Source organism: Trichoderma reesei (genome assembly GCF_000167675.1).
Source record: "Trichoderma reesei QM6a unplaced genomic scaffold TRIREscaffold_8, whole genome shotgun sequence".
NCBI classification, from domain to species: domain Eukaryota; kingdom Fungi; phylum Ascomycota; class Sordariomycetes; order Hypocreales; family Hypocreaceae; genus Trichoderma; species Trichoderma reesei.
Window position 1 is genome coordinate 1390550 of NW_006711155.1, and position 16819 is coordinate 1407368.

The 16819-nt window shown below is 51.8% G+C and overlaps 4 protein-coding genes across 4 annotated transcripts; 2 read left to right on the plus strand and 2 right to left on the minus strand.

The window, feature by feature from the left end:
- Positions 1–418: 418 nt before the first annotated feature.
- Positions 419–4695, minus strand: TRIREDRAFT_77764 (histidine kinase-like protein; the record flags this gene model as incomplete). Its single annotated transcript, XM_006965148.1, has 3 exons — positions 419–751; positions 822–2359; positions 2421–4695. The coding sequence occupies 3 exons, from the start codon at positions 4693–4695 to the stop codon at positions 419–421; spliced, it is 4146 nt and encodes a 1381-aa protein (XP_006965210.1).
- A 534-nt stretch (positions 4696–5229) lies between these two features.
- TRIREDRAFT_107194 (uncharacterized protein) lies at positions 5230–5870 on the plus strand (the record flags this gene model as incomplete). The annotated part of the gene is made up of 3 exons (XM_006964987.1): positions 5230–5516; positions 5577–5650; positions 5737–5870. Coding segments are annotated over 3 exons (495 nt in total), but the record flags the coding sequence as incomplete, so codon positions are not given.
- A 5217-nt stretch (positions 5871–11087) lies between these two features.
- On the minus strand, positions 11088–12616 carry TRIREDRAFT_3856 (copper fist DNA-binding domain-containing protein; the record flags this gene model as incomplete). Its single annotated transcript, XM_006964768.1, has 3 exons — positions 11088–12070; positions 12140–12298; positions 12541–12616. 3 exons carry the CDS (start codon positions 12614–12616, stop codon positions 11088–11090), a joined length of 1218 nt encoding a protein of 405 aa, XP_006964830.1.
- A 3021-nt stretch (positions 12617–15637) lies between these two features.
- On the plus strand, positions 15638–16582 carry TRIREDRAFT_107197 (uncharacterized protein; the record flags this gene model as incomplete). The annotated part of the gene is made up of 5 exons (XM_006964988.1): positions 15638–15742; positions 15806–15880; positions 15932–16049; positions 16100–16206; positions 16268–16582. The coding sequence occupies 5 exons, from the start codon at positions 15638–15640 to the stop codon at positions 16580–16582; spliced, it is 720 nt and encodes a 239-aa protein (XP_006965050.1).
- Between the last annotated feature and the right edge of the window lie 237 nt (positions 16583–16819).

Here is a 16819-nt window from a genome sequence, read left to right on the forward strand (position 1 = left end):
CTTCTTTTTTTCTCATTCTTATTTTTAGGTCGTGTTCCCGTTGCTGTTGTCTATTTCATGGCTCGTCTATTGCCCGTATTCTCACAAGGAAAAAAAAAAAAAAAAGTGAAAAAAAGAGAAATCCCCATATGATGCCGGAGAAGAAAGAGGAAAAGAACAAGGAAGAATGTATGTTGAAAGAAAAAGGGGATACGTCCGAAGAATAGAGAAACAAGGTTTCCGTGTCCGTACCGAAACACCCCGACGCCCCCCCGTCCGTGTATGCTTTTTTTTGCAGGTGTTCCCGCCCTTGAGACAGGCCCGTGTGTGTACATGAGACCCAACAGAAAGGAAAAGAAAAATAGGAAAAAGTTAAAGAAACAAGGAGAAGATCATCTGCTCTGAGGGGTGTCACGGCCATTAGTTCGTTTCAAGCTGTTCACTCACTCACGGCGATTGCTGTGGAGGACTCCGTAAACCAGCCGCCCCTTTCCCACTCTCCAGGAACGTATATACACGACTTGCGCGTTTCGTCGTCGTAGATGCCGCGAAGGAGCGTTGCGAGTCTCTTAAAATCAATGGGCTTCAGGATCCATCCATCGAAGCCCGCCTCGACGTAAATGTCCTTGAGCTCTTCGACTAGAGAGGCAGACACGGCGAAGATTGGTATGCGACCACATCTGGAGGCCAGGGGCGAGTGACCCTTGTGCTCAGATGATGTTTCCATTGCTCTGATTAGCTTAGTACTAGTCAGTCCATCGACAATCGGCATCTAACACACGTGTAAGTTTCAGCGTCCTCATGATAGGGTGATTGGATGCTGCATAATGGTCGTTACCTACCTGCATATCCATCAGGACGACGTCAAACGCAGATGAGCCATCGTTGTATCTTGCCGCACAATCCTGTCCGTTCACGGCATGCTGAATTGTATTACCACTCCTTTCCAGTCGCTTTTTGAGAATCTTCATGTTGATGGGATCATCCTCAGCGACAAGCACGCGCAGTGCGGTGTTGCCGTCTGCAGCAGCGTCGCTGACGATGCCAGTCGCGCGTTTTGGTTCTGTTGCATCTGTATCGGCTTCAGAAACACTCCCCGTCCTGTTGTGTGTAGGTACAGCGGCAGGGGGTATGTCGATATATTCGTCTGGAACTTTGATCGCGCGGACAGGTACCCTCGAGTCGCGCACCTTGGCGGCGCCAGCGTCCTCGTCGACGGGATTCTTCGTCAGCTTGTGGCTGATAGGCTCCTTCAAAGTGACAGGAAAGCTCGTGCCGGTGAAGCTTGCGGTTGTGGGCAGCTGGCCGGTGGCGAAGTAATCCAGTTCCTTGTCGTGTCTAGACAACGGGGTTTTGATGGCGTCGATCAGGCGGTCCGCATCGCTCCTCTGGCTCCCATCCTGACTCACAGCACTGTGGCGGCTTTCGATGCTCTGCCGTCCCACAGATGCTGTATCGCTCATGGTCTTGTTGGGTTTGATCAAGAGTATCTCATCTTCTTTCGCCAGAGGCAGTGACTTGGCCGCCGAGATCTCTTCGCTGGAAGGGACGAGGCCGTTGGTAGAGGCGTCGCCTTCCATCTCAGACGAGTCTTTGGGCAGCTGAAACGGCATCTCAATCACGAATCGGGAACCCTCCCCTTCTTTTGACTTTAATCGCAGCTGGCCGCCTGCATTTCTGAGAATTCGAGCAACGACAGCCAGACCGAGCCCCAAGGTCTTCAGTTGTTGCCGACTTTTCTCCTTCTCCTCAAACGGCGAACGCAGCTCCAGCTCTTCGGTGCCCACTTGCTCGAGATCACGAAAGAGACCGTCCATCTGCAAAGGAGTCATGCCGCTGCCCGAGTCTTCAACGACAATGTCGATGAGGACTTGGCGATCTTCCCTCATTCCGGCGACAAGAACGTCCACATTCACATATCCAGAAGTCGTATGCGCTATTGCGTTTGCTGTGATGTTTGTGATGACTTGTCGAAGACGCCGGGTGTCACCCATGACAAAGCGCGGCAGCCCAGGATGGTGCGTAACCTGATAGTCGATCCCTTTCCTCTCGGCATCGATGCGGAACGGGTCCAAGGCTTCGTTGACACATGGGAGGAACTCAAAGGTTTCCTGCACAGTCAGATGATGACCTTCCTCTGTCTTGGTCAAGTCCAAGAGATCGTTTATAACATAGATCAACGACTTTGAGGCTGAATGTGACTTGGCGAGGTTGTCTCTAGTTTCCTGGTCGAGGGAACCCTCGAGAGCGATTTCGAGGTAGTTGATGATGGCGTTGAGGGGTGTACGGACCTCGTGCGCCGAGTTGGCTAGCAGAAGTCTCGTCAGCCGAGTATTATGTATAGCGGCCTCTTTTTCCCTCCAGACTTCAATGAATTTCCCTATACCAGCGAGTGTTAGTTGAGTAGCCGACACAACGATAAACAGGTGCGGGACCATTACCGTAGACCAAGCAGAGCACCGCGGCGGTCTCAATCTGCTCCTCCACCCATTCGCGGCATTTGCCAACGACCAGCTCGTTCCATGTCTTGAAGCTTGCTCGAGGCTCCAGATAACCGACGGTTCCTTCTCGAAGCGTCTTTTCGTATGGATTCCCCGCCCATCGAACCTCCTTAATCTGCCCTCTGCGGAAAAAGACAATGAAATCGTGACCCCCCTCGCTCAAGGGGACGTAGAGCAGTCCTGCGATTACCTGGAAGCCCAGAGGGTACTGCAAATCTGGAAAATCTTCTCTAACATCCTGCGACGCTACCACCGATGTCAGTCGACGCATTCGAAGGTATTCAAGCATGGCCAAAGCTTCTTGGCTTTGTTCTATGACGCCCAAGATCTTTGTTTCACCCCTAATGGAAAGCAAACCAAAGTCGGCGTCGAACAGCCTGAGCAGATCGTCGGAAGAGGCAATGATGTATCCGGTGGGGTTCTTATCGGTAGGGGCAGTGTTGATGAGTTTGCGGGCCTGCAGCCGGGATGCATACGACAATCTCTCGATGTTCCTCGAAGCCGTGTCCCCCACCAAGCGGCACATTTTGCGAATCGGAAAAGAAACTCGCATGCCGTGGTTCCCGTACGAATGGCATGCCATCAGGCCCCAGAGTTCGTTGAAAGCGTTGAGCGAGATTGACATTGATGACCGCACAGCCATGTTGGCTAGGTATTTCAGGTGGATCGGGGACATGGCTCGCAGATACGCATGGGTCATGTCCAGGGGTACGTCGAGATCCTCCTTGGTCCGGCAGACGATTCGGGCAGTCTCCAGGTCTCGGTCGTAGAGCAGGCGGACCTTGTTCAGCTTGTACAGGTCGCGTGCTTGGGCGGGGATGTCGGATGCTGGGAAATGAAGTCCCTTGTACAGATCGGTGGTTTTGGAAGCGTCGACGAGCTCGGCTACGACCTTGCCGTTCCACGAAGAGTCAAACTGGTATATCATGATCCTGTGAAAGCCAGTGAGTTCCTTGACTATGCCAATGAGAACCTTGAGGAAGATGTCGAGATCAGGGGCCGAGGAAAGCTGCTCCTGGACCTGGGACATGATGTCAAAGACCTGCATTGCACCTTGGTCGCCTCGCCTCTTTCTGGCGCTTCGCAAGATCCTCAGCGGTTTGCTCAGGATTTCGGTGCTCTCTTCGATCTGCTCAAGCGTGGGATTGCCGTTGAGGGTGTCGGCGGCGGTGGGCTCGGTCTTCTCTTCCGGCGGCTGAAGAGGGAACTCTTGGTCATCGTCCTTTTCAAACTCGCAAATAATCATGTCAGGGTGGGCGGCATTGATGTGCATGGCACACCAGAGCTTGACGCTCTTTCTATCCTTTTTACCCCGGATGGACAAGCCAAAGACTTCGGGTCCATTGGAAGCCGGGTCGGCATCCTCGTCTCGGATAAAGTCAATATGGTCTAGGAGGTTGTCTTGCTGCTCATCGGTCAGGATGTTGAGGAAGCTTTCGAGTCGAAATAGTTGCTGAGGCGTATAGCCCAGGATCCTTTTACTGTTCTCGCTAACATACCGCACAACAAACTGACCTTCAGCCTCTTCACGCATCGCCAGCAGGACGCCAAAGCTTTGGATGGCGCCTGGGATGTGGATGGGCTCATCTTCGCATCTCTGCAAGACTCCGTCTCTCCCCGTTATGACGGCATGCCCTTCGTCTGTTATGACATGTGTAAAGCGCGTCGCGATATGGATAGCCTCCTCCACGGACCGGTCACCAGATGCCACCGATGCGTCGGTCGGCTCCAACGACTTGTCGTCCCCGTCCCCAGCGTTCTCGTCGGCAGGCGCTTCCGACCCATCTTCGTCTTCCCTATCCGAAATGGCCAGATTCAGCGCTATCGGAATGGAACTATGGCGAGCGGCGTCCGCCTGTAGACTGCTATAGGGCCCGCTCATTGCTCTCTTTCGGCGGATCTGGGCGGCTCTGTCGCTTGGCGGGGGTGGTGAGGTGGGTGACATGGGCTCAGCATCGGATCTTCGCGCATCGGACCACGAGTCTGTGCGGGTTGTAGAGGTGAGGAGGTGTACTGGTATGCCGGGGCCCTGTTTATCGGCGTCGGCCAGGTGTGGAAAGAGCTCCTCGTGGGACAGCGGATCAACGCGGACCACGGAGCGAATTGGGAAGACTCGGTCGGCGCCGGCGAGGTCAGAGGCGGGTGAGGAAGTCGAGTCGTGGCCCAGCTGCTGGTCAGACGCAGCGGAAGTCGGCGTTGGGCCGTCGTCCTCCATCTTGGCCTCGGGTGAAGGTTGGCCGTCTGGCGGGATGGATTCGCTCTCGACTCTCTCCGACTCATCCTGGTGCGACGAGCTCATCTTACGAGAGAGAGAGTGTTAGTTGTTGAACCAGCCGAGCGGTCGTGCAGCGTCAAGCAGATGCTCAGCCAGAAGAAGACATGCCGTATCCGTAGCTTAAGCGAGTTGCATCTTGGAGCAGCCAAGACAGGATCGAGAAGGGCGAGCAGATGCGGGCGAGGACTGCAGTATGCAGGGAGGGACTCGACGTCTCAAGGGAGGCTGAGGAGGTCGGGAGACGGTAGCGAGATTGCAGAGGCCGTACGAGGTCTGGCTTGAGGAGACGCGATGGAGGCGACAAGAAGTTGGAATGGGATTGAAAGGGCTACCTGAAAGACGAGGATTGGAGCACCAGCAGAGGACAAGGCAAGGTTGAGGCAACACTGGTTTACTGGATGGAGGTACTTCGCTCTTGCTGCGTTAGTCGAGGCTATACAGGTACCCTAACTGGACGAGGCTAAATCTCTGCAGATCTGCGTCCAAGGCGTTGCCTTTCCTACTAATACTAGCCTCGCTGTACCTCGTGCGCAAAAAGACAACTGGGAGGCAGCAGAGATGACACCCGACCTTTCTAAACGCGATATCTCCGGTGCCATTGAAGGGCTGCGGCGAACGAAGCGCATCGACTGCAAGGCACGGAAATCCGTGACCACGGGCACGAAATCCTCCGTATTAGTGACTGTTTGTGCCCCCAAGTGGCGCATGCAAGTCGAGCAGAAGACGAACAATCCGCGTGTGCTCCAACAAGGAACCTACAGGTAAGTACCTACTATACCTGAGGTACTGTAAATTTCCTCGACCTTTAATTGATTAGGTAGGTACTGTCACACAAGCAAACCTGAATCTGCAAAGCCCGCGACTTCAGGTACCGCCAGCACTGCAGTGGTGGGAGGTGAGGGGTAGAGGCGCATGTGATTTCGTGTCTCGGCCCACGTCCGCATGCAAGTACATAGCAGCTGCTGCAACCTCTTGCTGTAGATTTTAATTTATTTTTCATTTCGCCCACCGTCAAAGATCTTCACTTTGGCTGCAACTACCTCATCGAGCTCGTATTCTCCATCCTCACAGATGCCTGCCAAGACGATAACAGTCTGAGAAAGGCTGGAACATGAAGCTTCCTTCACCGATACCGAGAAAAACCATCTGTCACCTGCATGGAGGGGTAAGAGACTAAGTAGATGTACTAGTAGTAGCTCAGACACGCACATGCAGATCTCTCTCACAGCTCTTGAATTGAAGACGGCGCTGACTGGAGGTGAACAGGTTTTCCTCATCTCTTTTCCTCCTTCAGCTTATCCTCCTTCTTGTGTACCGCTGCAATCTCAATGAGGCCATTTCGCTCGTCACCTCTTGGTTTTTGCATGCATATCAATATGGCTGAAACTCGACGTCTCAGAACGAGCCACTCCGGCCATTTGTCTGTACTTGTACAACTGATGATATGTGCCCGCTAAGGTAGGTACCTACCAGTCAGCCACAACAAAGACTGGGGATGCCGGAACAGAGTCTCCGGCCAAAGGGCGAGCCGCGTCTCACTGTGGCGCCTGATGCCTGTGGCGCACAAATGCCATTGTGTGGCCAACGTCCTGCTGTTGGACTCTGCCTGCTGTGGCGCTCAGTCTCGATACGTAGTCCACGTTTCATCAAAAGAGACTCCACAGCTGTACAGTGAAAGGTGCTGGTCTCTGTCCCATTGAATGCCTGAAAGGTTTTCATCTTCTGCTGACAAAGGCACAAATCCTCTTACGTTGGTTGAGTACGGCGTAGGGGCTGTTGCTTTGTCACGAGCCACGGCTTGTGCCGCTTCACACGGGGCTACTATAAGTACATGAGGTAGGTAAAGAAGCCAAGGTGGTATACTATAGGTGATACAATGAGGCATCTGATGCCCGTATTAAAAAGCCTCCTCATCTGATGAGATCCATCACCTTTGCAAGTTTGCGCCCCGACTCGGCTTCCAATTGCTCCATCATATAGTGTCGAAGTCGGTAGCACGTTGTTCGTCCTGTATTTGTTGCATGAATTAACTACTGTAGCGCTGGGCCTCGAAGTGAGAATACCCTCAGAACATTTCACATGGACTGAAACGAGCAACAGACGACTGGTATTTCAGCAAGCCTCTAGGTAGGGTGCAATCGACTTGGCACCATCTCAAATGGTTGAGGAAGAATGGGAATGGACGCAACGCAAACACAGAAAGTCTCCGACACACATACAGCCAACTAAAGACCTAATCATCCCAACGCGTTGGCAGTTTTCAAGTATTGAACATTCGCCGAAAAGTTAGATTTGAATGCTGATAAAGTCTAGATGAAGACATATCCAAATTGAACGTGGTATCGCGTATAACCCCCGATGGGGGTTTTACGACGCCAGCCATGATCGTGAGCAAGTAAAACCAAGCCGCTCGAACCGGACTATGGGAGCATATATTCATAAGTTGTTGCTATCAGCCTCTCCTAGGGCGTGATATTGGGCTGCACGGCTGTGAAGCAAGGACAAGAGTGCACCAATCAATCCTAGCCTACCGCTTCCCTTACTTCTCTTGTCTCGATCGAAAGGCCCAAAGCTTTAATACCCAAAATGATCAAGATTGACTCGTCACAGTATCAAGATTGGCAGGCCAGTGAGACCATGCCACAGCCTAAGGCATGGCGGTCGTGTGATAAGAGAGCACAGGCGATGCTGACAGCAGGAGCTTCGAAGCGCGGACAATATGTATTTCTATCTACATACATAAGTACGTACTGTAATAGCCAGGGTGAATATCAATGAATTCGGGAGCGCAGAGTTACACAGCAGTATGTGTCCAAGTACCTTTGGGCCATTCAGAGCATCGCTCTCAGCCGTCTAGACCTACAAGGAACTGATGGGTAGCAAACGTTGACTGCCTTGTCATATAGTGACAGAGTGTCTTGTCTTTGTCAATTTCCAATTTCAGCGGACGCATTGATCACTTTGAAGTGTCTCTTATCAACACAGGCGAAAAAACAGTGGCGGCCATGATTCACCTGTGTGTTCATTCACAACGAGCATAGTCAAGAGGAGACGGATTGCCTTGCTTACCATATTTTTTTCTGTGAGGAAACCGGGTGTCTGTCACTCTATAAGGGAAGTATGAGACTATGGTATACGAGGTGAATCCTCTGCTGCGTGTAAATATTGCTTGGCTAACGTAGCTCATCAAGACGATGATCGAACACTCGACGGGCCAGCATTTTGCGATGTTCTGGCGCAGTGCCTTTGACTAGGCTCATTTACACCAGCTTCTCAATCATTGTGGGTTTGAGCATTTTCCATCATCATTGCACGACGATCCATCATATTCACATTTGAAATTGCCAATACAGCGACGCATATACAGACTCGTTGCCCCGACCATCTCAACTCTCTTCCATCGACCCAGATATCCTTCCATTTACATCTGACTCACCTTTTCTAGCAGACACCAACATGAACCCGATATCGTAAGCTCATGGCATCGAAGAATCCAGCCAAGCGTAGCCAAGGGCTTCGTTTTTCTTTCTCCTGCGAGTTCAGCAGCCTTCTGTCGAATACTTTGTACTCTGGATATTGCGTCTGATACGGTCACTCTTCCTGGTATGAAGATAGCTTCATTCCTTATAATGGTCTTTGCCTCGCATAGAAGAAGTATTGTCTTGGTGACTCCTGCCTGTGGTTCAAATATAGTAGCAGCTTCTTTTCCCCAATGCAGCAATCTGCTACCAATACACTGTCGTATGCTCGTCTTGTTTACCAGGCTCGGAACACCAGTTCCTCTCAGACCCTTTTCGTCTTCTTCTCTCACTCTCGTCATTCCTCCCCTTATTAAATCAGTCATTCACATCAAATATCATACCAAAAAAAAAAAAAGTGGCACAAACGATGGACGGCCACCCCACGCCCGTTCTCTAGCGGGTACATCCGACAATACATGGTACGTAAAACTGCTTCTGACCGTTGCACGATCCTTGTTTCTCATCACTAGACGAGCATCGCCCGGCTCTCCTAGGAGTTCGTGAGATAATGGCCAGAGAAGCCTTTCTCGAGCAGATCAATCTCATCAGCCTACACAGGGACTGGGGTGAGTACAAGTACCGAAACTTGGCTACCTTGCGGGAAGGCGAATTACTTGGTATGGTATCGTTTAGTGCTGTATCCTCCGTAATGCAGTACCGAGATGGATGGGGTCCGATTGATACTGTCCTAGTATACCCACTTGCTCCTCCAGTTCGTGGCGGCCAGCACTACTATTACTCGTACAGTAGCATCCCAACCACGAGTCCCATGGGCCCCCCCTTTGAAGCATCCACTCGGCACTCTGTGCTAGACTCGCACGGCAAATTACGTCAGTCCTTCCCAGCAAAGACAATACAAGTACTTCCCATGACAAGGACTCAGAAAGACAAAATAGAAGAAGACAAAAGAGGAATCTGAAGGCAAATAATGTCATCCACTCGCTTTATCTTCATCAAAATACCATGTTTCCAAGCATTTCATCAGGGTAATAAAAGCCACTGCAGCAGGCATGTGCGCATCATGGTCTCCCCCCCAAAAGTGGAACACATATGAAAAAAAAAACTATTCAGCCACAAAGGAGTTCCCATCTGTCAAATCACAGCTTCCATCTCGATTTTCCCACACGGCGCTTTTCCTCCACTACTACTAAAGTACAGTACATGGAGTAAGTTGCTGCCTGTTTATCTTAGTACTACTACTCGTACTGTCCTTGTATACCGAACCCGTCAAGGCTTTTACTGGCTATAGTACCTAACCAACCAACCCATACATACGGTGCATACTTGGGTGTAATCGACACATCCATACCGACTTCAGTATACTGTACTGCACTGTTCCGTTCCTGACTACCACACTCAAAACCTAAAACTAACCAGAAACGCAGCTTAGTCCAAGCCATCAACTTTAGCAAAAAGCACAAATCGAGAAACAATGAAAAAAAGAAAAGGCCAGAAATCCGGTGCGTCGCCCATTGAAACAAGGAATTCGACACCCGACCACCCATCTATTTCAAGACCCTGTCTGTGGTATACATGTGCAAAACCCGTGTATATTTCAACGTCCAACAGTAGCCGCGCTCCGATCGCTCTCACGTCGATGCGCACAGCCCTAGGCCAAGGCGAAATGCTGCTTCTAAATCGAGCCTTGCGCGTCAAAAATAGCCACTTTTTCTACGGGTGACATCTTTGTGGATGGCTGTTGGACAACAGTGTGTGTCTCTTCTCTCTCTCACACATCAGGTGGCGCGTCTGTGCTGCGAGGTCTGAGAACCAAAGTCACCGCTTCTATTGCCTGCCAGTGTCTATATGCTGAAACAAAGGGTGCATTTCTAACCAACTTTTCTTCAAAAATGGGGGGCAACGAGAAAAACACAAAAACAATAGGCAGGATAAAGTCGTCTCTATCAAGAAACAACAGTCTATCTGTCCCACAAGCTGTTCTATGTGCACAAATCTCAACATAGCCTCTCAGATCAATATCAAGTGACAAAAAAACAAGAAAAACAACCGATAACACAACACCGTGTCGTGGCCTCATGAAGCCAGGCAACCCATTGGAGCGCCTAAGCCAGAGAGAAAGAATTGAAACCGGGAGCCACCCAACAAAACGCAGATCCGGCGTCATCGGGCAGGGAAAAGCACCAAAAGAAGCCCAGCGACGCACCGACAAGAACCCCCAGACACCGAAACCATGTCCCACCCTTCGTTGCCCGCGTTTCCCCTCCTAAGTTGCCCCTGTCCCCACCCCACAAATTGCACCCCGTGCCCCGTTGTATGATGTCTAGAGACGAGAACAAAATCCAGATGAAAAAGAACAGAAACGTGGTCGTTTCTTGACCAGCCCGCAAGCCCGGTGTTTCAGCGAAAATAAATGAGATAGGACGAAAGGCTGGCCCGAGTTGAGTCGAGGGTTGTTCTGGAGCAGTCAACCAGCCAGTCATCCCGAATCCCGAAAGAAGCGAAAGAAGAGAAATGTAAAGTTCGTAAAAGCGTCGCTCAAGCACGATAGCCGACTGACTGAATCAGGTTCGCCTTCCAGGCCAACCAGATGCCACCCCATGCCCTCCTGTTTTTTTTTCGTGTTGTTGTATATAGTGGGTTCCTAACGCCTTTTGTCGTGAATGCGTCCAAGATGCCGACCACCATTGGGGTATACCGTACGCCGTGTAATGTGATGATGTGATGAAAAAGCGAATAGATAGAAAGGGGGAATAAAGAAAAAGGGGCCAGATCCGGAGGATCCGGAAAGAATGCAAAAAAGGGGGTCGAAAAATATCGGAAATGACCAAGAAGGCTGAATTGTCATGCGGTTCACCAGTAATTCAGCGAAAGGGCGTCGCCATGTTCGTCGAGTGCCGCTGAGTTCTCGGTGTAGCCGGGGATGTAGAAGGCGGGATCGTCTTCGACGGCGGAGACGCTGGCGGTGAGCGCCTGGCTGTCGACCTGGCTGTCCGTCTTGTCGAAGTAGCTAAAGTCGAGACCGCTGAAGTCGACGTTTGCTTGTCGGAGGTAGCTGCCGCTGGCGGCAAATCCGTCCAGATCCCGGTCGCCGCCGGGCATAAAGTCCTCGATCTCGGACGTCTCTCCCGACGTAGACCGCGTGCCGGCCAGCGCGGGCAGCTGCTCCGAGCCGCTGCCGAAATCAAAGTTGCCTGTGAAGTGTGTACCAGTCTGGCTGTAGCTGGAGGGAGTAAATGTCCCATCGTTGGCCTCGCCCAGTCCCAGCTGATTCCAGTCGACCGACTGCGCCAGGCTCGCGCTGAGCACGTCGGTATCGGGCATGGTGAACATTTCGACACCGGCGCTGGCGGGATAGGCCGAGTAGTTGGAGATGCCCGACAGGTTGAGGGGCGGCAGGTTGCGGTTCAGCTGGCCAAAAGGCGAGGCGGACATGAGAGGAGAGGTGGCCTCGGACTTGACCTGGCGCTGCTCGTAGGACAGGAAGTCGCGCTGCATCGCGGCGTGGGCGTCGCTCTGGCTTTGATACAGCAGATTGTCGGTGCTGCTGCCAAGGCTCCCGGCGCTGGCGACGGAGTTGCCCCTGTTGAGCTGATACGGCCCGCAGCGCTGGGCGGCACGGTTGTGCTTGGTCGGCTTGTGATGGCCGTGCTGGTCAAAGGTCATGCCAATGTCGGACGAGTGAATCGTGTTGGCCCGCCGCCGCTTGGGCATGGGTCGGGGAGGAGCCGCCTTTGGCTGTCCGCTGTCCGAGTCGGACTCGGGCACAGGCTGCAGGGCCGCCTCCTTCTTGCCGGCACAGGTGCATGGTGCGCCGTGGTTGCAGCAACACGTCTCTGTCGGCCAAGACGGATTAGAACCGAGAGCTTGCGAGGGTCGTATCCTGGAGCTTCTGTGGTACTCACCAAGGTGTCCGTCGACGGGCGGCTGCAGGTGGATGCACTTGCTCGTCTTCTCGCCGCAGTCGCACTTGATGTGAGCGGACCGAGACTTGCGCATGGAGCGACAGTGCGCACATTGCGAGACGGGACGGCCCTTTTTGTTGATGTGTTGAAGAGGCCGGGCTGCGAGGGCGAAAAGCGTCACGTTAGCAATTGGCTGTTCTGTAGCAACCTGTCAAGAGTCCCCGTCTGCCTCCATTTGCTCTCGTCTCGCGGCCTCAAGGCTGGAAACCTTGTACCCCAAGATGGAGAAAAAGCCAATTCAAGCGCCCCCGAGACAGCAGGGCGATTATTGGGGTTGGGAGGTTGGAGGGGCCGCGGGGGAACAAGAGCCGTCATGGCCCCAAAGCTTGTAAGCGACTTACTCGAATGCTGGCAGTTGCTGACGCGGTGGCCACGCACGCAGGCGTCGCAGGCAAACTTCTCGCCGTCAATTAACATCATGAAGCCTGCGGGAGCGGCAATGCAATGCGGTGCAGAGTCGAGGGTTGGCGAGTGGGCGAGTTGCGAACGCAGCGGCGATGGGTTGGGATAGAAGAAGGACGAAGTTTCACGGCTGGCGCTGGTCGGGTTGGTCGTTTCGGCTCTGGATCGGCGGCTCGGGGGCACGGCGAAAAGGGCCTTTGCCTGCCTTGGACTGGATCGGAATCGACTGGGGACAGGGCCGGGCAAGCAAGCAAGCAAGCAACCCGGCTAGCAAGCACAGCAGCAGCACAGCACAGCACAGCACCGAGCAGAGCAGAGCAGAGCAGAGCCAGAACAGGGCCGATGCAATTTTGTGTGTGCGTCTGGCGTGCGTGCGTCTGCGCTATTCCGCCGAACCGGGGGGGTGGCTGTAGTGGGCTGTAAGGTAGCGGCCGATGTACAGTGGGCGAGCGCTGAGGCCACGGGTGGAGCGTGGAGCGTGGGCGTGGGCGCTGATGCACAGTTGCATGCGCTACAGGCGCATCAGTGGCCAGAAGAGGGAATCGTCAAGTCTGCGCAGCTGAAGGGATCCCGGAGCTGCAGGGAGAGCGGCTGCTGGAGGATCGCGGTCGACGTTGGGGGGAGAAGGGGCCAGAGGGAGCAGGCAGACGGAACGAGGTGAGTGGAGAGGAGATGACGATGAAGAAGAAGATGAGAGAAGAAGGAGAAGAAGAAGCGTTGACAGAAGGATCCTGAATCCAGTCTGCCGGTAAACTTGCTTTTGTCTGATGCTGTCGAAGCGTCTAGACGCTTGCTGCAGTCGCTCCCACGCGCGAGGCTCGAGCCCAAACGACGTGCTTGTCAGGACGAGATTCGAGTCGCCAAAGTGGGCAGATGTGCAGATGGTAACTGGTCGACGGCGCAGGGGTTGTTGCTTTTATATAAGTCGAGGCAAGGTGATATTGCACCAGGTCGAGAAAAAGTGGTGACGCCGGAACCGAGTGGCGGCACAAGGTACCTGACCCTACACAGCTGTTGGTAGTATCCTGTTCCCGTTTCTCCCGCGTTTCCTGCCACTTGCTCTGCGCCGGTAGGGCAAATGGGAAGGCAAGGCAAGCCAAGGTATTACTCGTGCCCTGCAAGAGAGGTACAAGCGCCGTCCGAGTACCTACAGCTCAGGTTCCAGATCCAAGGTTGGCGGCTGCGAAACGGACAAGCGGGTTTGGCGCCAGCTTTGGAGTGGCCGCTAGTTGCGAGCTGGGCCAGTCCCAAGGGCGAGTGTCTCTACCCAGGTCAGCCGGGGCCTGCTCAGTGTCGTCAACCTGCAGCAGTAGGCGGATCCGCAGCCAGACACGTTCTGCTCTGCGTGCACGCGGGCCACAATAGCCGTGGTAACGTGAGAGCGACGAGAGGTGGGAGGTCGCAACGGAGGAGGGGGGTTTGGGCTCTTCTGGTGACGGCGGGTGGGCAGGACGGACTCGATGATGAGGAGATGCAGCGTTGCCCAAGGAGAAGGGACCAGAAGGCACGAGAGGTAGGGGGCAGGATATGGTTTGGACTAGACGAGAGACGGGAGACCAGAGACCAGAGACCAGAGATTAGAGACCAGACGAAGAGTCGCGAAATAATGATAGGAGGCTCCTCCCCAAAACTGGACTGGGTTTTGGTCCTGGGACTCGAGTAAAAAGTACTGTCGATGCGTGTAAGACAGCAGAATGGGGCGGCAGCAGAAGAGAAGCGCGGGAGAAGATCAGCCGCCCGCTGAGAGGAGGCAGTGTTTCCGTATATAAAGAATGTGCGGCCTTGATGGGGGATGTAAGCTGGGAGACGTTATAAGAGTTGTCTGAGCAGGCATGTAGTATTCCATGCCAAACAGGTTACATACCGTCTGCACAAGTAATACGTTGTAACCTGAAGGCAGCGAGGTTTGCACGCACGGAAGCAGCATCGTCCAATCTCCCTGCCGGAGTTCATCCCAGCCAGAAGGCAATAAGACAGCATCAGCATCGCCCTATTGCCAGTCAGCTGCAGTTTGTGTAGATGTGTGCATCACAGTACGGTGCCACTTTCAATCCCTGGCTTCCATTGTGCAAACCCCCAAGCCACAAGCGCCATCGCCAAATCACATCCAGCACGATCCTGAATCAAACACTGGCCCGGCGGTGGGTTGGACTGGGCTGGGACTGGGGGACTGGGGGGACTGGGGACTGGAGACTGGAGACTGGGACTGGGCCGGCACAATGGAGTGTTGCGACAAGCTGTCAGTGGATCCTGTGGCTGAGGCAAACCTGTACAATGTACAGGTTTCCTTTTACACTAAAAAAAGGAGACCTGTTCAATGTATGGGTTTCCTTTCAAATCTAGACAGTATACTACTAGAATATACTGTGTCATATTATTCCTACCCTATTCCAGAATTCTTTTGGAGGAATCAATTTTGAAAGAACTGCAGTTCATTTTTTGGAATTAATTTGAAACTGAAAGAATGCTTTGATGAAATCAATTTTGAAAGAACTTCCACTCAAGTTTGTTCTTTTTTTGGAATTAATTTGAAACCAAGGAAGAAACCCATTCAAAAGGCATTGTGTGCGATCAAGGGTTGTGTATCAATGAAGTGATTTGCCGCCTTAGGTGCGTGCACAAGGAACATTCTTTACGTTCGCAAATCCATCACAAAGTCAGATCAAAACAACGTGTTCATTTGCATTGTGTTTTACCAAGAATTAATCTGAAACTAAAAGAAACAAACATTCAAAACCAATAGACCAACTTTGAAAAGCAAAAAGGAACAGAACAAAAAAGAAATCGAGTTGAACGCGTAGTGAATCTTTGTTGTTTTGGCGATTGAATGCAAAGTGACTCCAATCCAAAGTGAGAAAAAATCTTCATCGCCCAATACATAAATGCGGGGTTGCGCACAGCATCTCGCCCTGGCAACACCAACTCCACTCCTACACCATCACAAACTCCACACAACGCGCCACCCAAGCCTCTTTTCGACAATCTCCGAATCATTTTGCAGCCAACAGCATTCCGATCGCCAATCAATTTCCCACCATGCCGCAAACGTACAAGGACAAGCCAGCCTACAAGAGCTACCGCGCTGGAAATGAAGCGGGCGAGCGCGACGACGCAAAGATGCCCGATCTCAAGAAGGATGGTGTATGTTTCAGAATTGAACCCCAGTCAATTTGCAATGGTACTAATGCTATTTCTGGATTGCAGAACGACAAGGTTATCATCGTCCCCGGAGAGGTTTTTTGTCGCTGGCGCGATGAGGAAAACGGCCTCTGCTATCGGGTATGAATTGAGTTTTGGATTCTTGGTTGAACATTTCTGATTTGATTCTAGAGCGCTGCCTTCTACAGTCCGTCGTCCCTTCGCAATCATTACAAAAAGGGTCATGGTCTGCAAGTGAGCGACCGCGGCGCGGGCAGCAAGAGCGTTGCCTTGCAGCACCAACTCAATCGTACGTTGAGCGCCTTTCATTTGCGGAATAATTACTAAATGATAATGCAGGATGGTACTCTCAAGTTGACGCCGGAGCGAAACCAACTTGGGTTCCAGATGAACTTCAAACCCAGCCGCCTCCTGCTAATTCCAGCAACAATACAAGCAACAATACAGTAAGTAATCCCAAATCCTCCTGTGATAATCTTTCATTAATCAGGGAATAAGCAAACATAGGATGAGAATGTTGGTGAGAATGACTTTGGCGGCAGTAGTGAGAATGATTCTCAATCCGATTCAGACGATGATATTGAGATCATTGAAAAGGGTAAAGAAGGTGTAGAAGAGGATGGGGAGAGAGATGAAGAGGAAGATGGAGATGATTTTGAGGAGGATGGAGAGGAAGATGAAGATGATATGGAAGAGGATGGAGAGGAGACTGGAGATGATATGGAGGAGGATGGAGAGGAGACTGGAGATGATATGGAGGAGGATGGAGAGGAGACTGGAGATGATATGGAGGAGGATGAAGAGGTTGTGGAGAAGAATTAGAATGAGCATGCAGAACAGTAGAAGACCATTTTTTAAGGGAGGAAAAAAAAGGGTCTATATAATTAGGCACTAGTTAAATTTGCATTTTTTTTATTTCACTTATTATTTTTAAATTAATTTCTAATTAATTCCAAAAAATATAATTATTATAAATCCTTTTTTTTATTTATTTTTTATTTAATTTTATATTAAAGTTTAATTAATTCTTAATTAATTTTAAAATAATTTAAGTAAGAT